Source organism: Pecten maximus, chromosome 9 (assembly GCF_902652985.1).
Source record: "Pecten maximus chromosome 9, xPecMax1.1, whole genome shotgun sequence".
NCBI classification, from domain to species: Eukaryota; Metazoa; Mollusca; class Bivalvia; order Pectinida; family Pectinidae; genus Pecten; species Pecten maximus.
The window spans coordinates 25,215,323-25,242,457 of NC_047023.1; the positions used below are offsets into that span (position 1 = coordinate 25,215,323).

General features: G+C 34.6%; 2 protein-coding genes across 7 annotated transcripts in view; one reads left to right on the forward strand and one right to left on the reverse strand.

Annotated features, from left to right (window-relative positions):
- The first annotated feature begins 2,227 nt into the window (after positions 1 to 2,227).
- Positions 2,228 to 15,153, forward strand: LOC117335229 (deleted in malignant brain tumors 1 protein-like). Its single transcript, XM_033895219.1, has 14 exons — positions 2,228 to 2,364; positions 2,652 to 2,799; positions 3,100 to 3,263; positions 4,649 to 4,811; positions 5,617 to 5,789; positions 5,970 to 6,126; positions 6,315 to 6,502; positions 6,625 to 6,769; positions 7,557 to 7,714; positions 7,801 to 7,951; positions 9,998 to 10,161; positions 11,160 to 11,332; positions 11,597 to 11,738; positions 13,536 to 15,153. The coding sequence occupies exons 4-14, from the start codon at positions 4,693 to 4,695 to the stop codon at positions 13,745 to 13,747; spliced, it is 1,782 nt and encodes a 593-aa protein (XP_033751110.1). The 5' UTR covers positions 2,228 to 2,364; positions 2,652 to 2,799; positions 3,100 to 3,263; positions 4,649 to 4,692; the 3' UTR covers positions 13,748 to 15,153.
- A 3,201-nt stretch (positions 15,154 to 18,354) lies between these two features.
- Positions 18,355 to 27,135, reverse strand: part of LOC117335036 (FERM domain-containing protein 5-like) — a 91,891-nt gene continuing 83,110 nt past the window's right edge. For all 6 annotated transcript variants that reach the window (XM_033894952.1, XM_033894951.1, XM_033894949.1 and 3 more), the window contains one exon: positions 18,355 to 26,862. In XM_033894952.1, coding sequence (XP_033750843.1) covers positions 26,108 to 26,862 — 755 coding nt within the window. In that variant the 3' untranslated portion in view covers positions 18,355 to 26,107. The remainder of the gene's footprint in view (positions 26,863 to 27,135) is intronic.

Sequence of the window (27,135 nt, forward strand, 5' to 3'; positions counted from 1 at the left end):
GTCTTCCAGGAGATCCAGGCAAGCAACGAGGTCAAAAGGGTACAGAAGAACGCAGGAGGACCAACCAGACCACGCACCAAGAGATACCGGAATATCGACCACCGTCTCGCCCAACTCAAGGGAAGCCTGCAGAACCACACCATGAGCCTGATGGACTACGCCGACGCAGCATCACACCTTCTTCACTGGGAGTTAAGATAAAAATCACGGAAGAAACCCGCGTATGATCTGTAATGACATTAATAATATTGTCGTATACAGTATCTTAGATGTTGTATAAATGTAGATATGTTTTTTTACAATATTTTTTTTCTTAATGAATTGTTTCCATCTCATGAAATGTACATGTATGTGGTAAAATAATTTTCCATACAATGAAATTATGTAATATTAGTGTTACAGGTAACAGGTATCAGGTATATATGTATATATGTATTTCCCCACTTTCTCCAGGTAACATAGGTAAATGACTACAGGTAAAGTATAGGTAAAATTAATATGGAACAGACTAAAATTGGTTTTTCTTTGTTCTCATATATCAACACTTTTCTTTGAACTTTAAAAAGTGGGCAAATGTAGAACACCCCGTTTAAGGACTGATTTGATATATAGACAAAGAAACTAAACTCACTCTACATAAACCGTAAAAATTGATTTAGGTTATGGCTCCACAACATAAAATATGAAAGTTAATCTTTTTAATTTAATCTGCTGTACACAATCTACGGTAAAAATCTACGGTACACATTATAGGTACACAATGTACGGTACACAATATACTGCACACAGTCTACTGTACACAATTCCCGGTACACAATTTAAGGTGCACAATCTTCTGTACCAGGTCTACGGATCACATTCTACTGTACACGTCTACATTTTACAAAGCTACTGTACACAATATACGGTACACAGTCTACGGTACGCATTCAACTGTATACAGTATACTGTAAACAATCTGCTGTATACAATAAACTGTACCCATTCTACTATACACAGTCTAATGTACCCATCTACTGTACACTATATACTGTATACAATCACCTTTACACAGTTTCGGTGAAAAGCCTTTTTTTTCTAGAAATCATGGCAACACTACATCAGCCAATCAAAAGTGAAGTTACAAACAGCCACATTCATTGGGTAGTCAGCGGTTCAAAGAAGCATGAAAAGTTTAAAATCTATACATGACTACTTAAACTATTGTTTAATTGTAGAAAACAAAGAGTGTGTCATTGAATCATTGATAGATTACGTCGACTTTAGATTAATTGGCGGTCACCATCCGTACGAGGGCCGTCTGGAGATACGTAATACTGACGGATGGGAAACGGTCTGTGGTCGGGGGTTCACTACCCGTGATGCGAGAACAATGTGCCATAGACTTGGCTATCCCATATCGTAAGTTTTTTAAAGTTCTCATCAATATATGTCGCCATTTTGAACATTTTTTACCAATTGACGACGCGTGTGTGAAGGTATGATTTCATGATTTCGAATAGTAACATTTGGTTTTGTTTAGTATTGTTTAATGTCTTATTAACAGTGTGGTGAGTGTGTGTGTGTGTGTGTGTGTGTGTGTGTGTGGGGGGGGGGGGGGGGGGGGGGGGATGTGTGTTTGTGTGTGTATTAATGCCGACTTTGTAGTGCTACCTCACTGAAGCATACTGATGAGGACACCCAACAGGACACCATACTTTGTCACATTTATACTAACAACAGTCGTCCCACTCCAAATATGCTGCGCATTTAGCAGGAAAAGGAACTATCATTTGTTTCGAGTCTGCAGTGTCTCGGCCAAAGGGCAGAACTTTAAGCCTTCCTTTAAGGGGCGAACGCTCAATAACAGGCAAGGGAGACATTAGGAAAAACAAAATGGTTTAGAAAAAGGAGAAAAGATATCAAATTCAGTCGCTTCTTACGATCAAGCAAAGGATACAGCACGGGTACATTTTTTACCGATTCATATTTGTGCCAAACCATTTTTGTTGTTGATAGAATGGCCCTATCAAATGTTTAATACAGTTAAAAATGTAGAACTAAAACAAAATTTTCATCGACGTATATTTGTACATTCATGATATTTTCTATTATCATATCATTTTTTATACATTCAATATTAAGCAGACATGTTGCGAATATTGTACACATATCAATGGTGTATACAGTTAAGTCAATGGACGATTTCTCGACGATTTCTATTATTATTCAGATTTCCAAGGATATTTACCACTAAGCAGTTTGGTCGTGGTACTGGTCGCATATTTCTGGCTGATGTCGATTGTATCCAGCTAGACTGTGGTTTCTCGCACTGGAATACAGCTACAAACTGTACTCACGAAGACGACATTGAGCTGTCCTGTGGTATTCATTTATCAATCCTCCCTACTTGTTATCATCAATAGATAAATCGGTTATTAAATACATATATAATGTGTATCCAGTCCGCTATATTGCTTGTAAAACTTCTTTCTCTCTATGATGTATCGTCATTGACATAATTTCGCCAAATGATCACGTTATGTCACGACGCGCGAATGAAACGCTTGCTTTTAAAGAGATGTGTTAATGAAGGGAATATTCTTTTCCTTCCACTTCATTCGACATAGTTTCTGTATATTAGGTAAATTGCTTCGTCCTTTGATCATTAGGTCCACATCCGATTCAACTTATTGGAGGAAAAGGACCGTGGGAAGGAATAGTGAACATCCTCATTAACCAGAAGTGGACATCTGTGTGTGATACAGGCTTCAGTCAAGATGACGCTAGAAGAACATGCAGTGCTCTTGGATATGAAAGGTCTAAATCTCCATTTGATTTTATCTAAAAAAAAAATTCGCTAGAAAAAAAAACCCTATTAATATCAAATAAAGAAATTGGCTCTTTTGATAACTCTTAAGAGTAAAATCTGATCTCTTAGGTCAAGTTTAATTTCATTGATATTGCAGTAATTTTTACAATTAGATGCTGCGCGTGCTTACAATAACATTAAAACGTATAAAAGAAATCAAGCTTGTCCCTACCTTTAAAGAAGAGGAAAGCTCCTACAAGGTAGCTTTTTAACTATCCAGTAGTAAACGTACTTTTCATATTCCACAGTGGTGGGATTCCAACCTCAGGATCCAGTTATCAACAAATATTTGAACAAGAATGGATCACCAACACAGACTGTATCAAGGCTAATGGAAATGTGTCTTCGTGTTCGGTACTCAGCAATCCAAGCCACAAATGTCAAACAACGGAAACAGTGGGCGTGAGATGTTGTACGTTATGTACCAGTTAATTTATCCCCTGTTTAAATGTAAATGAATGAGTAGTGATACTGAACACTTAACCACTGTATAACAATTCATAGACATCACCTATAACCGTCCAATAAGTTACCTGTATCAATAAATACGCAATAGAATGCCCTTATTGGACAGTTACAGGCGACTTTTCCACGGCTACATGTAACATATTGAACAGCTAAGAAAGGGTGATCACATAAGTTGTAACAACTTGTACCCAATCCGTTTGTAAACTTTTTTGCAATAAAATATGTTTAAACTTAAACTGAACAGCTAAAGAGATTTAGAATGAACACAACATTGTGCTATATTGTGCTATACAATGTAAAACATAGTAATATAATAAATGGGAAAATATATTAAATGTAACTCAGAATCTGCAGTCTTAAAGACTACCCGGTGTTTATATTTCTATTGTCAGATTTCCTATGCAGTATCATTCTCTCTTCAAAGGAAGTCTGAAACATGGAATTCTCGTTTAACATGAAACATCCATTTAGATGCAAACAAATCCAAACACTTAACTGAGAGACACATATCAAGCATCAATTGAATTCCCTTTGAATTCCTTGTTTTGACAATAAACTTTTGAGTTGAAAGCAGTCGAAATCTAGCGTTTTACCCATAATTTATGTGCACAAAATTCCTTTTGTATCATCCCTTGAAATTTTCGTGTATAGTCCCAGAATTATAGCTATGGTATATCTCTGATAAAAAACCATTTCAGATGTGGTGTTGAAATCTTAAATATCTCACTTTAATTGTGTGGTTTGTTTCTTTTATTTCATTATATCATAAATATAACCACAGAAAAATACTGTAATCACTTTATTCATTAAATCAATCACATTATTTGAATTTGATTAATTTCAAAACTGAATGCTGCTCCTCAAAATGTACTGGTACGTACCTTCACTGTTGGACGGCATCATTCAAATGGTACTAGATTATGCTACATGTCACCAGTATCCTTTATTGTACAATATGCTTCGTAGATAATTGCACATACTCAACAGATATCTAAACTGTCCAATATTACCACAAAGAGGGGATGTTTTAGTAGGATATAAACTACCTATTATTTAAAATATTGGATAATTGAAGACATATATTTACATAATACAAGTTAGGACTGATTTTTCAGATCCAATATATTATTTTCCCATACAATTTTTTCCCCAGTTAAAGAATGCTGAGATATGACAATCGAATGATAAACAACAACAAATTATATAAATGCACTCGCATTAAGTTTATTTTATTGGATCTTTCACTTGCAACACAATCGATGTTAATCAGAAATGTGTAATCAAATGTTACCCCTCCCTCTATCTGGTTCCGCTACCATTACATTGCAGTGATAGATCCTTTGCCAGTACGTCTGGTTGGCGGTGCTCATCCAATGGAGGGACGGGTAGAATTCCTTCACAACAACACGTGGTACTCTGTGTGTGATCGTACGTGGACTGACCGGGATGCTACAGCTGTTTGTAACCTCCTGTCCACATACCCTGTCAGCCGGTCAGTACATTTACCGGCTTCTTGATAATCTTTTGAAAACAATATTTTGATCATAATTAACACAATCCATTAGCCCAATGATGGTTTTATTTTAGGTAAATGTGTCTCTTTTGGATATACAATTTTGATATGGTTTTAATACTAGAATCACTTCTTTCAAAAGAGCTTGATGACCACTTTTTTTCATTTTAGCTGTTTGCTGTTTGGTTGAATACGATTTATTATATATCATATCATATTTTATTGACACAGATGAAATTTTGTCAATAGGATTGGGCAGCAGGCATTGCCTTTATTAGTTCTCTCTTTATATAATAGGTGGTAAACAAACATGAACATATATAGATACATAAAGGTGAAGTTGATGCAACAAAAAAGGGAGATAACTCCTTAATGGGAGAAATTGTTTCATCATTCAAAAATAGAGCTAACTCTTAAAATTGATCTAGATATATATGTTTTAATTGATAAGTGTATCTATCTGGTCAAGTTGAGTTGATTACCCCAACAGATACAGGCCTTAAAGTCCATATGTATAACACATAAGTCATCCAATGTTCGGGACCAAAACCCAATTTCACCAGATAAGTACATATGTTTTCTGAGTGGGGCTACAATAGCTTTGAATTTTAATGATTAAAATGGCTTTCGTTGATTTTCGACCGGTTCATCTGCCAGACAGTTTAGATACCTTTTAAAAAAGCAGTCAACAAGTTGGCCCAGAAAAACAATATCTTCAGAGACGGACAACATAGAAACAATTCTCACAGGTTATATAATTTCAGTTTGCTTATGATTATTGAAGGCAAGTGACAGGGAAGGCGCAAGGACACAGTCTATATGGGCACGGGACGGGTCCATTGGTCACTGCGCACTTTCCCTGTAACGCGGAAGGATATGATACCAGCGAATGTTTCAGCCAATGGCAGTTCGACGCTGTCTGCGACCACAGGAGTAATGCAGGTGTCTCGTGTGAAAGTAAGATGATACAATATTACTCCATGGTGTTTGCCAGATTTCAACCGGACACATGTCTGTTTAGAAACCTCGTGGCCTTTTCATTGTCATCAAAATAAAAGAAAAGTCTAGGCGAACATATTGAGGTATTTGTGTTGCATCCCTTCTTTTTGGTGTAATTTATTGTTTGTGATCTTTTAGCAAATGTAGAGCTGACAATTGAAAGTCATAAACCCGCTTCTGGTATCGCGCCAGAGGGAACCATCCAGGTGGAATTTGAAAACAGTACTTACACCATATGTGACAATGGCTTTGACACTTCTGACGCGAAAGCTGTGTGCACGAGTCTCGGATACTGGTAAATAGTTAGACATTTAAATGGTTTATTGCATCAATCATGATAAATCTTTAACTTTTTATTTTGACAAAATGGTTGTCTTCCTCATTATCTTAAATCAGTAAAATGTTAATAAGTTGATATCATGCAACTACGCAAAACCATCGGTTGATGCCTGAACAAATTAGATGTTCGTCTTCTGTTGACAGGAGCACATCACCCACCACATTTTATGATGCTTGGTTCGGTGAAGGGACGGGAACAGCCCTTAGATTAAATCCTGTCTGCTCCGGACATGAGTCAGATTTAGCTTTCTGTGAAGCGAAGAACCTATGGACAACTCAGACTTGCAGTCATATTTACGACGTTGGAGTAAACTGTGCTCCGGCCCCACTAGGTAAAAAATGGTCTTATTAAAAAAGTTAATATCGTAAAGTTTAACAAAGTGGTCATGTACCCCAAACAAATTGAAAGATAGGTTTGTCAAAGTATTGATATACAGCATGCGTATATTTATAGGACGGAACCGGATACGTCTGATTGGAGGTACAAATCCCGGGGTCGGGCGATTGGAAGTGTTCTATAATGGACACTGGGGTGCAATCTGTTGGGAACATTGGGATAACAGTAACGAAGCAGTTGTATGCAGAACTCTACGATACAGGTAGGTTCAGTACAAGGTAGGTTGTCATGCAGGTCGAGTTTTTTACCTTTCTGTTACTGTTTTGGATGTAGGTCAATTTGATTTTCCTGCACATGAGCCGATTAACGATATAATAAAAATTGTTTTGTATTTTCAATTGACATATGCTTATTTAGTTTCCATTATTATAAGACAATAAGTTAAATATTGGTTCCTGCGTTTTGGCGCTCAATTTATTTTTTAAATTATGAAATTTGAGAATTACGTTAATACCAAATTTATAAAGTAACTTGCTGCATAAGTAATAAAATGAAAATATTCTTTCACTGATTAATTTATAACCCGCATTAATCCGCCGACTTGGCGTGTCAGAACAGAAAATACCTTATTTGGAAGTAAACACACGTAACAAACATTATACCCTACTTCCCACAGTGATACTACGTGTTTACTGTACACTAGCACATGCCTTGTACAAGTCGGGGAGAGAAGGACGCGGTTTTCATTGAGAGATCGGACATCAAATTGATATATATTAGATATACATAAGCCATGTACATGTACAAAAGTTTTCTATCAACGTCGCTTTTTTGGCATTCTAAAAGTTAAGTAAACTTATGGTAGGAGGTATGCTATAGAAAATCATATTTACCGTTCAAAATGTTGTTTTGATATATACCAAGCCCACATTGATTTCTCCTTTCGGCATAGAGTTCCGACTTTGCATATTCCTTCTGAAGCTTTCTTCGGTCTGTTTTATCGATATTCTGTAATCACTTTATGTTCTCTAATCAATTTCCTTTCTTAGTACGAATACTCCGAAGTCATTTCAAATACAACGAAATCAAACTTCTATGACAATTGGGAGACTCCGTTGTCATGGTTACGAGACCGACATTGGGATGTGTGAGGCGGATTTGGATAAAACAGGGTGTGGTGAAAGCGCCGTGGGCGTTGACTGTTCAGGTAATTTTGAATTAATTCCGGTTGTATTAAAACGTGCTAGTCTGTGTATGTTGTAATATATTAAGACAATGTTATTACTCTTTCAGATGGAGTTGGTGTTCGTCTTGTAGAAGGAAATTCAGAGGTCAGTGGTAGAGTGGAAATATCAAGTGGGGGGTCCGCCGGAGCACTCTCCGTACAGGGATCGATATTCGGACATAATGAAGCCGTGGTACTCTGTAGATCAATGGGATATAGGTATGGTCTCTTTTTGTTTGGTATGCGAAATTTAGCATTTGATATCTTTGTATCGTATGTCAAGTATGTCGCGTGATCTCTGCCATATGATTTATGTTGTATGTAAAATGTGTCATGTGATCTACCAGTATGTTGTATGTAAAAATGTGTCATGTGATATACCGGTATGTTGTAGGTAAAATGTGTCATGTGATCTACCAGTATGTTGTAGGTAAAATGTGTCATGTGATCTACCGGTAGTTGTAGGTAAAATGTGTCATGTGATCTATCAATATGTTGGATGTAAAATGTGTCATATGATATACCGGTATGTTGTATGTAAAATGTGTCATGTGATCTTCCGGTATATTGTATGTAAAATGTGTCATGTGATATACCGGTATGTTGTATGTAAAATGTGTCATGTGCCATAGTGTATGTGGAGGGTCTGATTTGCTCACTGCTGTATAGGGAACAACCAACCAATTGAAAAAATATATTTTTGAAACAGCCCCTGTGTATAAGAACGTTGAGCCAAGGATAAAATGTCTGGCAGCCACTGATTGGCCAGTATGTTATGAAGTGAGAAAATAGATATGTAGCCTGATAGGTAACTATCAATAAGAAATGTTGATATAAATTTCTGAAGTCCGATTGGTTTTTTTCCCAAAAGTTCACGTAATAATAGTAAACAGGTAAAAATTTAAGATTTTTGAGAATTTTTACTGCGAAATTCACCTATTTTCAAAATGGCTACCCTGGAGAAAATTTGAGCTGAAGGACCCAACTTTTTTTTTTGGTTAGGTGTTATATCAGACCCTAAACTTTTGTTATAAACCATAATCGTCATATTCAATTCAAGAATTTGAATGAAATAATCCAAAACGTTAACACTAAGGTCTATGGGAAAACAATTGGTTGGTTGGTCTCTATAGCATGTAAAGTTTGTCGCGTGATCTTTATGAATGCTACTTTTTCATGAAAGCGTTTATACAAAATGATATATCAAATATACAAATGCAGCATTGCACCAGACAGGATGTTGATTTTTTTTGCACCAGACAGGATGTTGATTTTTTGCCCTCTCCTTTTTAGACCACTTAATTGCATACATTACAGTAGGTATTACAAACATGAAGCAACTGGACATCAAATCACTATATAATTCGTTTTATCGTTATTTGTTCCTTTTGCAAACATGACATTTACATTATATCTTTATTGAAGTGACTAATTGAAAGAAAGTGAAACTACTAACGGATTCCGATCACCACTATGAAGGAGTTATTACTATTAAAGTTTGGTTAGAATTGGTAAGAAGTTGATTGAAGCTGAAAATGCCGAATGTGACGCTTTCGTTCAATCCCCCGGGTATCAGCAAATCAAGGATTATGAACTCTCCTTCCCATTTGTCAGAGGTCATTGCTTCTGTGTTGGATCAAACCAGAAGAGTAATTTCTTGGAAGAATATTATCAAAGCTTAAAATCCACTGTTCTAACCCCCTTGGGAACCCACCGAAAGGCCCACAAGAACCCTGCGGGATCAGTAACTTGCCAAATAAAGACGTCGTGAATGTTGTTGTCAATATATTTTGGGATTTATCGATAGAACTTTTTGGTAATTTTCTTAAAGTATTTGATATCAAAATAGACCATTCAGAAATGATGATACATTGACCTACTTTATCATTTACTGTTTCTTCAATTGAATTCTTAAAACCTTCTAATTATTTCACAGAAGCTACAAAAATTATATATTTCAATACAATAATTATTTTGGAAAAATAATTTTTTTTTTTTTTTTTTTTACACCCTCCCACTTTGAACCCCAATTTTGTATGAGCCCACACAATATTGTGTTTTTTCACATAATACAATATTAAGCTGATCTTAATGTTACTGCAAAATATTAGCTTATCACTGATTGGCTGCAGAAAGGCCCAAATTGGCATCCCTCCATTCCACGCAATACTGATGATGTCAAACGAATAAGTAATAGTCCTTTCCATGTATAAATAAACCATGTTAATGTGTTATAAATACTTCCTCCTACTTTTGCGCTGGCAGAGATACAACTCCACAGATCCTCCCAGATACTCGGGGTCGTCCTGATGGTTACATGGTTGTGATGGGGGAGCTCAAATGTGGAGGTTGGGAAGACCACGTCAAGCAGTGCTCGTTCACAGAGGCCAGGGGCATGTCCACTGATGTCGCATTTGTCCGTTGTTTCAGTAAGTACCTTGACCTTTGTCGAGTGTTTCAGTAAGTATCATGACCTTTGTCAGTTGTTTCAGTAAATGTCTTGACCTTTGTCAGTTGTTTCAGTAAGTACCATGACCTTTGTCGGGTGTTTCATTGCGTATCATGACCTTTGTCAGTTGTTTCCGTAAATGTCATGACCTTTGTCAATTGTTTCAGTACGTATCATGACCTTTGTCGAGTGTTTCTGTACGTATCATGACCTTTGTCGAGTGTTTCAGTACGTATCATGACCTTTGTCGAGTGTTTCAGTACGTATCATGACCTTTGTTCTGGAATATTTTCTTCGGGTTGGTAAAGTAAGTATGATAGATATTATATGACACAACCAATATGATATTTAAGAGTGTGACGTTACGATGACTACAAATGTGATAAGACACAAGTCGTCGCAACTTAGAAAGATTGAAGTATGATATATCAATTCCACGCCTCAAACATTAACGTACTACATAACCTACCGTTATAACTTACAGATTTGTCATTTATTTGATTAATGTATTAAATGCGAACATGACACTGATTAAATGTATAAAGACAAGAGTTGTTCTTTAGCAGTTTGGTAATTTATGCTTCATTCGAAAAAAAATCAACAAATAAATCTTCTAAAACAAATTGGGATGCATTGAATAATGGGAAAGTGCAAAGTGAAGAGCCTTGTTCTTCGGTTTTAAACGCAAGTAGCAGTTTTATATGAATATTGTTGAGTGCATGTTTTCGAGGGGATCCTGTTTGAGCCTTTTCGCGGTATTAAGCACTGCGCTAAAATTCTTGTGCATTAGGTTTTGTATTTCCCATCCCATGGTAAGTATGATTAGCGTGCTTAATTATTATTGCGTTAAAATCCTCAATATGAGTTTCTTTTATTTATTTCTAAGACTTTCAAAATTAGATGGATGACAGGTGTGTGTTAATTAGAAATATTATTGACAGCGACAAGAAGATTTTATTTCTGTCCTTTCTTTTTCAGATTGCTCAAGTGAATCACTGGAACCTTCCGGGGAAATATCCAGTCCAAATTACCCTGGCGATTATACTGACAATACAGACTGCCTGTATATCATTAAGCCAAGAGATGACACCCATTTATACAAGTTAGAGATAAAGGATCTAGTAATGGCTGACCCGGGAGATTCAGTTGAGGTGAATATGTTTATATTCCTTTATTTGCAATGTATGTAAGACACAATAAGTCGCTATATCTTCTTCGTATACATTTTCATTTCGACATAGCTTATTTTCCCCCGCTTAGTTAATTATGAATTAATAATGTTATTCTTTTAAATAGTATAAGCGTAATTATCACATTATAATTATCATGTAAGCATCATTTTGTGGTAATGAAATACAACCAATCTGAGTCATTTAATAGTTAGTTTAATACACTAATTGGCACTATACCAACAGATCAGAGAGAGTCCAAATGGGCGAGTTCTTGGGAAATTCTCATCTTCGGGTCACCTGCCTATTTTGGCGGGAGCCGCATTCTGGGTACGATTTAGGACGAACTCAAATGGTCAATCTACGGGGTTCCGTATGGCCTGGAGTGGTAGGTATTGTGTATATTAGCTACAGGACACAAGTTACACATTGCATTGTTAAAATATTTGCCATGTGTCAGTTATAATATAAACATTCGTATTATATAAGGTCAATTTTTTCTCAATTCTCATTAGCTAAAACATGGGCACGTGGAGGTCAATATTTTGTGATATTAGCCTGATGTTTCTATTTTCAGAATCATCAAGTCGATATTGCGTTCATGTCGTCATTATCATTGTGACGTCTATGTGTAAATCTCCTGTTATCAAGATAAAAATAATGCAATTCCAATATTTTGCAAACAAGTTTCATATCTAATGTATGTAAAAAATGAGCAACTTTGATTCTGTTAATATGATGTTATATTAACCTGGTAGATTATAAGATATTGACCTTGGGATTCGCCCTCAGTTAATACCCGATTCTACCAGGTTGGTATAACACCATATTGACTTCACCAAAAGTCCATATTTGTCACATTTAGACTGCATCAAGTAATTGTCACATCTAGACTTCAAGTAATTGTCACATCTAGACTTCAAGTAATTGTCAAATTTACACTGCATCAATATAATGTAACAGCCATTCCCTTTACCACATTATTAATATGAAGCATTCTAAGGAAAGTTTATTGAGAAAAAAAATCCGATATAACAATGTATAATTATTCGCTCAGTATCACATACTACAATGTATAATTATTTGCCCCATTGTACCATACTCCAATATATAATTATACGCTATGTATCATATACTACAATGTATAATTATTTGCCAAAGTGTCCAATGTTACAATGTATAATTATTCTCCTCAGTGTCCAATACTACAATGTACAATTATTTGCCCCAGTGTCCCATACTGCAATGTATTATTCGCCCCAGTGTTCCATACTACAATGTATTATTCGCCCCAGTGTCCAACACTACAACATTTAATTATTAGCCCTTGTGTTTAATACTACAATGTATAATTATTTGCCCCATTTCACCATACTACAATGTAAAATTATTCGCCTCAGTGTCCCATACTGCAGTGTATAATTATTTGTCCCTGTTTGCAATACCTCATTGTATAATTATATTTGTCCCATTGTCCAATGTTACAATGCATAATTATTCGTCCAAGTATCCCATACTACAATGTATCATTCGCCCCAGTGTTCCATGCTACAATAATTATTCGCCCCAGTGTCAAACACTACAATATATAATTATTTGCCCCTGTATCTTATACTACAATGTAAAATTATTCGCCCCAGTTTCCCATACTGAAATTTATTATTATTTTCCCCCGAGTATCTCATATTTCAACGTATAATTATTCTCCAAAATGCCCTATACTGCAATGTATGATTACTATATTATTTGCCCGATTATCTCATACTATAATGTATAATTATTCGCCCTAAGTGTCCCATACTATAATGTATAATTATTCGCCTAAGTGTCGCATACTGCAATGTATAATAATTTTTCCCAGTGTCTAATACGGCAATGTATAATTATTCGCCAGAGTATTTCCTACGAAAAGGTATAATTATTCGCCCAAGTGTCCCATACTGCAATGTATGATCATTTACACGAGTATTATTATTTGTTTTAGTGCTACATGCTACATTGTATGAATATTCATTTCATCAGACATTATATGTATAGGTACATTCTGTTATGTCGCAAGTTTCATACAGTGAACTATATATATATTGCTTAAGTGAAATCTCAACGTTACATTATATAAACATTCGCTGGAATATCACGTGTTACGTCGTCACTATAATAACACAATGTTCGATGTTTACTGTAGAACTGAGCATTGCCGACTGTCTGAAGACTTCCTGTGGGGACGATTGGAGCGTACATTTGAACCTCACACTGGCCTTATTGCTTAACCCGAACATGACAGTATCCAAACCAATTCTGGCTAACGACCTACCAATGTGCAATGGACATGTCGTCAGTGATGAAATGATATTCTCCAGGGCATTTTCGGGATGCAATTCAATTCATTTCTGCTGAAGATAGCATGCAGAATACTATTTATAGTTTTTATTTTAAATGTTCGCTGTTTTTTGGTATTTTCTATGTAAGATTAGAACTGCCAAAATATCCTATCCATTACAGCCTCTACAAAAATACTTTTTTAATTTTAACTTTCAAACAAATATTTTTCATATTCAAGGATATATTCAGGTGAGGCATTAAATTAAATTTTGTGTTTCATTATTTTTTGACAAAGATAAATTTGAAATTACAAATTAATCTGATGTTGCCTAAATATACTTTTTTATATTTCATTTCAAGTTTCTTAATTTTCAAATGTGCCAAGGTTCCGACATAATCCGAACACTGATTTGTCTGAAAAGCATTCCTATCGCGGCACTGTCGGCTCAGTTCTGAGAGAAGTTCAATTTATAGAAATAATTATTGTCATATACAATTGTGTCCGTAAAAACAAATTAAACATGCAATTTATTGCTAAAAAGTGCAGAGTTGTTACTGAATAAAAATGCAAAAATGAACTGGAATGTATGTATAGGTTATAAGCCTATACAAGTCCAATATGTTGGTAGAAAGAACACTTGGAGGCCGTTAGGCCGACAAGTGTTCTTTCTACCAACATATTGGACTTGTAGAGGCATTGTTGAAAAAGTAAAGTGCTAAAACACTGAAAACAAGACAAAATGGGCGGTACGCATTTTCGAAACATGGACGAAAAAAACGAGTTCAATGCCAAAGTAACTCCAATATTGGCTCAGACTTGCTTGAAATGACCAAAACTGAACTAAATTTGGCACTTTCCTTTTTTGTGGCGGAAGTCAGAAATCAGGCTGGAAAAGAATATTGCCCCAATACTCTATATGAACTGATTATTGCCATCCAACACTACTTGAGACAAAATGGAAAGTTTGTGAACATTTTAGATGATAATGAGTTTGGAAAATTGCGTCAGGTTTTAGATGCTAGAATGAAGTGTTTATCTAGACAAGGCCTTGGAAATGAAAGAAAACAGGCAGAAGTTATAACTGCAGACCAGGAAAATGAACTTTAGCAAAAGAATATCCTAGGAACTGACACTCCGCAGAAACTGTTGGATACCCTTGTGTATGTTCTAGGACTGAATTTTGCATTGCGTGCTGGCAAAGAGCACCGAAATTTGAGATTTGGCACAAACCAACTTTCACTTAAAACTGATTCATCAGGAAAGCGCTATTTAGAATACCAGTAGGACATTTCCAAAACAAATTCTGGTGGATTGCTTCATAGGAAAGATCTCATTCACCTTAAAATTCTAAGGATGGCAATTTCTTCTTGTGCACGTGTTTAGAAATTCTATGTATCGATGTTCAGTGTATTTTTCGGTGGATTTACCTCACTATTTGTTGATTAATTTGTACACTAAATAAATATTAATTTTGATTGAACACTAATCTGTGGCTATGTTATTTTTAACAGTTACCTTTAGCTGTCCAATATTACAGTCCAATCTTTTTTATATTGGACTTTTACAGGTAACTTATTGGACTGGTACAGGTAATACAGGATTCCCATGGTACTTACCGTCATATCTTGGATTTCAAACACAAAAGGTTATGTAACAGCTATGTTTTAACAATATAGATAACCCTGTATAGTAGGTTTGCGTAAGTACACAAGGAATAAATGCCACACTCAGGTCCCTTTCCTCAGAATCAAACATTGTCCGTCTATCACGTCTTCTTTAGGGAGTTAAAAGAACTTTAAATATATTCTAATATTTTCTAATTTTATATTTCTGCCAAGTTGATACTTGCATAATTCACAGTTCAGTCTTCCATTTCCATTGCATCCTAACAATGTTTTGGTGAGTTTGTACAGTATATAATTAAAAAAAAAGATTGTTTATACATATGGACTTGACTAGCATCTTGCTTTAAAAACAAAAGTGAAAAAATGAGGAATTTGGTCCAAGCATCAGAAATTCTACAGAGTAAACGGCAATCAGTAAATCTCATAAGATTTCTAACCAAAGCCAAGCTAGATGATTCTGCACAGCGAAGATTTTCCGTAAGCGTGAGAAGACATGTGGAACATGCCGGTACATATATATGTAGGTTATCATCTGACTCGGACTCCCAACACTAAGCTATGGTGTTAAGATGTGTCTTGAAGTAATCTGCGGCTTTCACAACACCACTATGTATGAGATCGTTTAAATACTGCTCACGTTCATCAATGACGATACATCTGTCTAGAAATGTTGGAGGGCCATGTACATTGCGCTACGCTACGCTACGCTGCACTTATCACCAAGTGTAGCGTATAGTGCAATCAACCGTGGGTTTCCGACGATGATGAACAACAAACACCATTAGGATCCTCCGTGAAGGGAAGGAGATTTCTAAACTAAAGACACTAGTTATGGCTTACTTAATGACTTTGCCAACCAAGCCAAGTCAAGTATCCAAGTTCTCACGAGTGTCAAAGAAAGTGACTTCAGAAAATAACTACATTATAAACAGGCTGTGTGAAGTTAGCTCAACATACGACATACGACATACAACATTCAGATTTTGAATGTTCAGCGGCTAGACATACGACATACAACATTCAAAATCTGATTGTCGTATGTTGAGCCGTGGAACATTAAAAATCTCAATGTCGTTTTGTCGTATGTCGATCCGCTGAACATTCAAAAGTTCCCTCGTTGGCTATTGAAAACACACGATATGATTTTTTTGAATGTTGAATGTCGAGCTAACTTCACACAGCCTTATAAACATCCATTTTGCAAATAACAGCGGCAGAATTGTGAAACGAACCAGAGAAATTGATGGAAGCGTTGGACTTACACGTCATATTTAAGGTCTAGAATGATCAGCTTTGAGAGGCGTTTTTAGTCGCCTATTAGTAATAGCAGTCTGATCACAATTATAAACCACGTTCTGAAGATACTTCATAATGTAATGTATGTAGTATATTATGTGTTTAATTGGAACTCTCGATACCATATATTGGGATATATATGCGTGGTTTTACTTTGTCTTGTTTGGTGCCTGAATCGAATGTGCGAAATTGAACACTGAACCACTGATGATATATGGGGGAACGTGTGGAATCAAAGAGTTCATTTTGATCATACAGAGGTAAGAGACACATCGGTGTGACAGGACCGCTGTCAAGTGGAAAGTAGTTCAAGCTAAGAATCCGACAAGGATGTAACACAACTATTTTCTGATGTTTAAAATCGTTCCTTATAAAGTTACACCAGGAACTGCACGTGTATCTTGTGTTGTACAGGATGTCGTTCAAAATATAGTTTCCTTTCCTGCTCCATGGTATTTCCTTTTATTGGATTTTCCTGTCTACAGCAGAATCCTTCTATTATAGTATCCACTGTGGATAATTGTATTTCCTGTCTTAGCTGAATCCTGTTATAGTATCCACTGTAGATAATTGTATTTCCTGTCTTAGCTGAATCCTGTTATATTATCCACCGTGGATAATTGTATTTCCTGTCTTATTTGAATCCTGTTATTGTCTCCACCGTGGATAATTGTATTTCCTGTCTTAGCTGAATCCTGTTATAGTATCCACTGAAGATAATTGTATTTCCTGTCTTAGCTGAATCCTGTTATAGTATCCACTGTAGATAATTGTATTTCCTGTCTTAGCTGAATCCTGTTATATTATCCACCGTGGATAATTGTATTTCCTGTCTTATTTGAATCCTGTTATTGTCTCCACCGTGGATAATTGTATTTCCTGTCTTAGCTGAATCCTGTTATAGTATCCACTGTGGATAATTGTATTTCCTGTCTTTGCTGAATCCTGTTATAGTATCCACTGTGGATGCTTGTATTTCCTGTCTTTGCTAAATCCTGTCATAGTATCCACTGTGGATGCTTGTATTTCCGGTCTTAGTATCCACTGTGGATAATTGTATTTCCTGTCTTAGCTGAATCCTGTTATAGTATCCACTGTGGATAATTGTATTCCCTGTCTTAGCCGAATCCTGTTATATTATCTACAGTGGATAATTATATTTCCTGTCTTCAGCTGAATCCTGTTATAGTATCCACTGTGGATAATTGTATTCCCTGTCTTAGCTGAATCCTGTTATAGTATCCACTGTGGATAATTATATTTCCTGTCTTCAGCTGAATCCTGTTATAGTATCCACTGTGGATAATTATATTTCCTGTCTTCAGCTGAATCCTGTTATAGTATCCACTGTGGATAATTGTATTTCCTGTCTTAGCTGAATCCTGTTATAGTATCCACTGTGGATAATTGTATTTCCTGTCTTAGCCGAATCCTGTTATAGTATCCACTGTGGATAATTATACTATTTCCTGTCTTCAGCTGAATCCTGTTATAGTATCCACTGTAGGATAATTGTATTTCCCGTCTTAGCTGAATCCTTTCATATTATCCATTGATCCTATCTCTACGTTTTCAAGGCTTTCCTTGCCAATCTGTATTTGTTCTAGTTTTACTCTCTTGTTTTCTCAATTTTTAGTTTGAACAGAGACCTATATACTTTATATAGGTCTCTGGTTTGAATTATGGTTTTGTTAATTTGTTGGTATGTTGTTTTTGTTTGTTTGGGCTGCAGTCTAAAAGCAAAAATCACGACATTGACAAAACTTCCATTTTTGTTTATTTTATTCAAGCTTCATTTCAGCTGTCTTGAGATTTAAGTAGGACACAACATCAATAATGCGGAAAATAAACAGAAATAAATTATAAAAATCTTTAAAATAAATCACCTATCACTTTAAAATACAGTTTCAAAGTAAAACTTTGTAGTTGTAATAAAAGGCATCTGTTCTATAACTGTACTAGTGGTAAAAAACCAATTGGGCTACTGCAAACATGGCTGGTTCACTGGACGTCCTGTATTTTAATTCAACAGTTTAGGACTTATAATGACCTCAGAGACCAGCAAATTGACAATGTAAATGGTCACATTCATTGATTGAGGAATATTACTTAGAAACATGAAAAGTATATAATGCCTGCAATTCCACATTAGCCGTATCCCACGAACATCATACTTAAATCAGTGTTCTACAGATATTTGGTGTACGCAATGAGACATTATTTGTGCTGGGACTTATTAAGTCTTAATTAATATACATTGTACTTCTAAGTCGTAATTAATATACTTCTAAGTCGTAATTAATATGCTTCAAAGTCGTAATTAATATACTTCAAAGTCGTAATTAATATACTTCAAAGTCGTAATTAATATACTTCTAAGTCGTAATTAATATACTTCTAAGTCGTAATTAATATACTTCTGGATTTTTTTTTTGAGACTAATTCGTTGTTAAAGACATAGATAAATACAATTATAAACTTGTCTCATTTAAAATGTAGATGTAGTATATGATAATTTTCACGTCTCATTTCCAATAAGAAAATTGAGACATGCCCTAGATACAACAATTGTCCTATAGTACAAACATTTTGTAGGTGCAGGAGAAATTCATACTAAAAACGTATCTTCCAAAAAAATTCTAATTTTTAAAATAATGGAACAATCCTTATTCTGCATTGACATCTACTCCTTTTTAACACTCAGCTACAGATACCGGTAGACTACAGTTTGAAAAATTTTATAACATCAATATTTTTCACCCAAATAAATTCATAAAAATATCAATCAAAAGGTGAAAAGTTAAGTTGAAAACAAAAGATTTGTATACCCCTTTTTCATTATTTTGTCAGATTTTAGAACAATGTGGTTTACTTCTTCAAATATCAAAGTGTTGACATCATTATGAACTGTACTTCTCCACTGAAACAATTACCCCTTCTGAGATATAGACTTAACTCTACATCTTTTAGACCTTGGTGCCAAACTTAGAGGTCGTAAATTATTTATATCAAATACATGTATCTGCACCCAGCTATGAAATCTCTAACTTCATCTTTGGATTTAAGGCAATGAGCTTTAAAAACTGTGCTTCAAGGTTTTATGTGTGAAAGATTTTGCTTGGTTAAAACTAACCAATCAGAAGGTATGTAACATTTGTGTTTGGAGTTTGCAATCTGATATCATTCTGCAAAATACATTGTATATCAAGCAATATCATCAGATAACAGTCATCGTATAGATATATATTTGTATATGAATATCATACAGAAAACTTGCATTTATATATCAAAAAGTACATTTATGTTATAGAAAGCAGAATAACAATTGTCCACTCTATGGACACGAGGTGTATATAGTTATAATCAAATAGGTCTCTGACTTTACACAAAACAATCTTCCACAGACCCCATGTATTATACAAGTCACATTTTACCTTCAACTTGAATTATTTCTTGAATATATAACATACTTAAACAAAAGCAACATATTTTTTGTCAAAAATTATTTGCAATAAAAATATTTGAAAAATTCTTAAGTTTCTCTCTCAAAAAGATGGTTTTGCAATGTAAGGCTGCTCATGGAAGATTGTTTAACGTTTAAGTTACCATAACATACATAAAAATTCTTTTCTATCACAACAGTCTAGACAACAGAAAATAAAAATAAAAAGGACATAATAATTAAAGAATAAATTCTGTCAAAAGTAAACAAAATTTCATATAATTATAGCAGAGTTGTATATACAAAAATTCACAAACCAACATTAAATGGGATTAAATAATTCACAACATACATATCATCTATATAACGACTAACAAATTCTACGTCATACAAAAATAGGTGATTTGTTCAGTATAATATATAACAGCCCTGTACCCTTCCCAATATATCTGCCGTTGTTGGGCGCATACTTCCACTAGATGCCGGTGTTGTAGGGTGAATCGTTCCAAACTCTATACAATAATGAGCACAGCAGTAGAAGACTTAAGAGTACATTTCACATTACCTCGTGTGTACATTAGTTATCCTGCAATAAACCCACTGCGGCCAGCACATAATCTCTGCTTAATTTAGTAAGGGTGGGCTAATAAAGGGACATAATGAAATAAAATTGGATATTTTATCCTGAACATCAAATGATACACTGGGCTTATCACAAGACATGAGATTATTGCTGGATAAATATTGTCCACCATGAGCGAAAAAAATATTAAAACTTTTTTCCGCCACATTTAATTCAAGAAAATAGTAGACAACAGAAACCATTGTTAAAGTTGAGATCAAGCTACATTCAAAAAGATTGTTCTCTTTTGTTCATAGCTTCAAGTATGTTATACATCTCAACAAAAATAATGTTCTGTTTCCTACAAGCTCTTGAAATATATACATGTAAAGCAGTGATCATGACATGCTAGAAAAACAAAGCAAACTAGAGTAGCAAGTTTGACATAGTACAAAATAAGGTATTGCTCAGAAACACATTGGCTAATGACTAGTCTCTGATCAATTCTGAACTTTGATATTTATGGACAAGGCGTGTAAAAAGGTCGGCAAGCTGTGCAGATCTAACAAAGACAATATTAAAATCAAAGTGATACCAAATGATGTAGGCATGGCCTAAAATATGTCAATTTCAACACTATAATGTTTACACCCAAGTTCTTGGAATAACTTTTAATGGCCAGCAATGTTTAGAAGACAAACCAGGGGAGATATACTAGTAATCCCTTAGCTATCAAGGCAGAGAAGCAAATGATAACCACAGGTATTAACACGAGGCTGTTACTAGGCAGCTGGAGTTAGCTTAAAATTCTTCAGAACTTCTATTCATTATGCAAAGCTATTTTTATTGAGAATTACTTTAAAATATCCAAATTAATGTCAAAATTATGATATGACACCTCTATGGGAACAATAATATTTTGATGCACACACTATTTAAATCCTACTAAATCATGAGGTTTGACAATGTACAGAAAAAAACTATATACCTTACTAATTCTCATTAAACCTGAAAATCAGTCTGAGGTATAAATTTTACCCATGGAATATTTGAGTCATTTTTGGACAATACTTTGCTAAATGAGTTCCTAGCTAGTACATGTGCAAAATAATATATCATGGTTTATAACAATTACTTAGAAGCTGATAGTGTTCATGTTAAAAACAATAAAAAAAACCCCAGCATTTCCATGCTGCTATTCACACCACGGATAAACATGTAATAGAAGGTTTGATAGTTAAAGAAAATTTTGAGCAGTGTAGAAAATTCAACAGTCAAATGTTCATAGCTATAATAACAGTAAAATTATAGATGAAACATTATTAAGCTTGCTCTAACAAGCTGACTTCTAATGGCTTTTCAAGAGTGATTTTAGTTAGGTCCAAGCATGAATGATGAACACATCATTTTCTGGCATTCCTTAGAGAGGCAAGAGAATTACTATCTGTTCCCAGGGTGGGGTTTTGGGTGTGTTAGGAGGAGGTGGGTAGAACGACAGTTGGAATAGACAACATTAAGTGTATGAACAAAATAACAATAAAAGAGAGAAAAAAAAAAAAATAAAATAAAATAATTGCATTTTTTCGTGATAAAGAATAGTTGTTCCATGGTATTGAATCTTTACATAAAATGTTGCCACAAACAAATATGTAAAAATAATCATGGCGAAAGTACAAAGTTCAACACATTTCAGAGAAAGACCATGCAGGTACATTTTGTACTAGGTTCGAAAAAGCTAATTCTGCTGACATGCTGAACTGTAACGAAAACTAGCCCATGACTCAAACCACAGAAATAGGAATTACACAGAAAAAACAATAATACATTAATGGTTATACTGTGGGTTCACAGATTCCAAGAATAACGATTATCTAATAGTGATTTACGACATGGATGGACTGTATCTTGGAAGGTGATTTTTTTTGTATCTATTATCTAAAATATAAAGTTTGACAAAAATCTAAAGGTCACAAAAAAAAAAAAAAAAAAGGATACTTCCCAGTGTTTATATATTGTCAATTTATGTAATCAGAATATTGTGGTCCCAGTTTAACATAGCGAGTGAAGTATACTTTACCACTTAAAAACATTTCACGAGAACATTAATTGGTCCATAGGGTTAGTGATTGTAGATGTAAACGAAATGAAATACCTCCTTAGGTGCTCTTGCCAATGTCACATTCTTCTATAGCTAATGTTGACAACCACCTCATGACTTAAAGATGTAAGCTACCCATCATGTCATGTATGTTAGAGTAATCTCCCTTTAACTATGTTAATCTTATGTGAAACAAACACATTTCTTAGCATATAACTACTTTGAATTTATGTATCCCAATGTTGAAATTCAGTTATAAATTGTAAATATGTGACAGACACATGTACATAAAGTTTTTAATTCAATATTAACTACTGTAATTCAATATTGACTACTGTAATTAATACAATACAATTTAATTTTCTGTTTTTTTTTTATTTCAGTTTCGAATTTTTGCATAGGTGTTAATTTGAAAAAGTTATTTAGATAATATTTCATCTAACTGTTTCAATTTTCAGATGATAATTCTATATAAGGTAAGTTTTTGTGTACAGAAGTTATTTGTGTCCAATGAAAAATCAATAAAGGATACATACATACAGATGAGAATGGAGGGAGGAAAATTCAGTTTTACAACAAATTATACTTGGAAGTAGGTTATAATGAGATTCGTGACATCACCGCCAACTATCTCACTGTGGGGCTTCCTGTTCCTCGACACACTATCCACAATGATAAACATTCTGTTTACTTTATACATAACTGTATACATTTTACTAAAGTATATATACTTTTGTTTTAGTGACTCAAGTTGAACACATATACAAACTTATACATGTACCTATTATGGTATGGGTATTATTGCACTGTCCTGATCAGAATCCACCAAAATATTCATGCGTGGGACATCATTTACAAAATGGTCTTTAATAACATGAAAATATTCTGTGATTTTCCGACTTTCTTGTGGTTTAAACATGCCAAGTATTAGATAAGAAATTTTATTACCATTTGATACCATTAAATATATACTAAAATCGATAACATGCACCAAATTTATATCACTAGCTCCTAGCTTAAAAGTTATTCCCCTTTCTCAAATCATTCATTCTGTTTAAATTTTATTTCATTTTAACATTTCTTCTATTTATTTATTTATCATATTACATTGCAGTAATTAGTGTGATAAGAAGGTGTAGTAATAACAAGATAACCTCAACAGGTTACCACTGTAAATAGTGTATCGAAGCCACAAGGTTTGTAACCTAACACATCTCAATTTAACACAAAACGAAAATCCAGAGCAACCCGAGTATGTCATTGAGAATATGATCACAGCGGATGATTACGACTTATGATGATAAAAATATTTTCTATAGGAAGGAATGTGTTTAATCTTCAACATTAGTCTTACAAGCTATGGATATATTGGCTGCCTAGGAAATCTATCTTGATATAAAATCTATACGCTAGACTACATTAAGGTCTAAAATTGGACAAATGAAAAATTCTGAGATCCTAAACCCTTGATGTCAGTTTCTTAAAATGGTTGTCTCGGGTTGTTCAAGCACCAAATCTAAGCCAATGTGTTTAGAAAATATGGATCTATATGGCCAAGGAACTTGTTAATCTTCTGTGGTAGAAATGGTAGAAAAGAATTTTTTCTCTCAATAATTCATCATAAAATGAGAACATTAAAATAAAGGATTATGCTAAAAGTCAATATCTATACATATAAGTATCTTACAGACATTGATCATGAGGAGAATAAGTAAATCCAGTCTCTACATTTGTGAAATTCTGATAGAAGGGGGATAACTCCATCTGAGCATGAGTATTCACCTTTCCATCCTCGAAAAGCGTTGGATCCAGGCATTCATTATATTGCCTTGTCCCCTTCCTCCATAGGAAAGCATTATACAATAAACTGACACCTCCCTCAGGGATTATGTGGAATTTAGATAGAAAATACAAAGCCCCATGCACAGACAATATCAAGGAAATGCTGGAAATTGAAACAAGATTTTCAAAAAAATCTTAAATGAAATATAGTACTGAGTTTTTAATTTTCTTGTGCTTCTCCAATAAAACAGTTTATATCACCCATAAGGATTTAAAACACAGGACATGAAAATAAAAATCTTGTGTTTCATTTGAAACTCGCCACAATCATCTAAATAGTAGTGTGTATGTAAATTGCATAATTTTAGGAGTTCTTCGACTACAATGTGAATTTTACAATCATTCTTTCTTCAAATCTTCTCAAAATCATGATATCATTCTATGCAAAAACTTGCTTCTTATAAAACATTATTGATTTAGTGTATAAAAGCAAAACCCCAAATCACACGATCACAACAGTGTTGAAAATGACAGATGAGAACTTAATCCAAATTCAACAATTTTAGGGCTGAATTAAACCTTTGTAGCAAGTTATAATTGATAATAAAAACACGCCTTACATGGCTTTATAGATATATAACAGGTTACCATCTAAACATAAAAGATATGTATCAAAAATTGAGAAAAAAGTGTAAATGAATAATGATTGTATGACTATATTACAAAATGTCATTTGTCCCCTCTAAATATACAATATGTCATAAATGATTAATACACTATCATATGATCGTATGGTATAACTGTAATTTCTGATATGTCTACAAGTTACAACAGACTTAAAAGGCCATTGTTTATTAATATGTGAATATTTATAAAACATGTAAATTTTGTAAATACGAATTAAAGATAATGACTGGCCAATAGTGACCATTTAAACAGATGTACATATAATTTTTTTCTATAATATTTCTTTGCATGAGAAAAAAAATCCTGTAATTTACAGTAGTTCAGTAAAACATACCTTAGGCATTCCTTTGCTCAAATTCAAGAAAATAAATCTACTATTCTACTTCCCTGATTATGATAAATCTCAAATCTAAACACTTACTGAAAAAATTCTGCCTATTAAAATGAATGTTTGACCAGTCAGTGCGATGAATATTGAACCAATATCATTATCTACAATCTACAATTATATCTTAACCTTATTTCATCCAAATGAAGAAAAAAATTCCCTTACACCAATGTACACAAAAAGCCTATTACCCTCGTTCATCAACCAAACACTGAGACTTCATCAGGCTGAAATTTCTCCAAAATTAATTCCATTCATAGTCTAAGATGATAAAAATCTCACCATTAAGTTCATGGTATGGGAATTTATCATAGATTTTTTTCAATATCCATACAGATTATATTTCGTTGGAAAAATAAATCTAGTACCTCCTAAAGCCTGAAGTGTAGAGTGGTTCATATATTAACATGGAGAGTAAAATTGATATAAAGTTGCCCTATTCAAATGAAAATATCAATATCGGACACCTTGTGATGTTTTACATAATGCCATAGAAATCTCAGTGTAGGCTGTCATGTGAAATGTGTTTCTCCATGATTATATGTACAATGAGTTTATGATTTAAATATGGATTGCACTCGGTGTGTTATGTAATCTCTTACTGGCTCAACAAACTTCATCTGCTGTTTCAACTGTTTGGCGATAGGATGGTTTATATTAGAGTTGTAGATCACCACGGCAACCATGGCCAGAGTCAGTACGATAAACAAGAGCGTAAACATGAACACGGCACAGCAGGACGGACCCGATTTCTTGGGGACAACAGGGCTGTCCGTCGTAGCCTGTCTGTGATTGGCTGAAGAGGTGTCCACTGCATTACTTGATATTGGTGCAGATCCAGCTTTGTTGTTTACCTGCGGCTCGACAGTTTCCGTCATGACCTGACCAGCAACTTCTGGTTCAACATGGTTGTTGGTCTTTGAGAAGCTATCCTTCCTTAAGATTTCTTCTTCGAGTGATTTGATCTGTTCATCAAGGCTTATCTTTGGAGCCGAATCTTCCTCCTCTTTGTCGTCAATCTCATCCTCATCTTTGCTCCCATCCACAATGATCTCATCCTCAATAAGGCTGAGATTTGGTTCGTAGTTAGGAAGTTCATTGTCGGCTGACTCTAGGCTGGCTTGTGATGGAATCACACCATTGACTTTGACCGGGGACTGCTGTTCCACTGCTTGCACTGCTTCTATTGTCTCCGGAATTGTTACATCCTCTGCCACAGCGACGGGAGCCTTGACAATAGGACTGACAGGAATCTCCACGATGGGACTGGGCAAGGAGGCATCCAGACCTTCCACATCGACAGCTGATTCTGGAAATAAAATTAAGAGAAATAGACATAAAATTATAAATGGATCAAACTGTCAATCAATCATAACTTCAAAACATTTCACAAGATGTTGATAAAGTAAAAAGGGACATTTGGCTTGAACAAATATCAGCAATCAAATGATCAGGTATTTTGCCAATCACAGTTGAATTATGTTTTATAAAAGTTGTGTGAGCCTCTATCCACCATCATGACATACAGCTACAATACCCTGAAGTACACAAACTCTCTTTTAGATTCTTCTTGGAGCTCAAA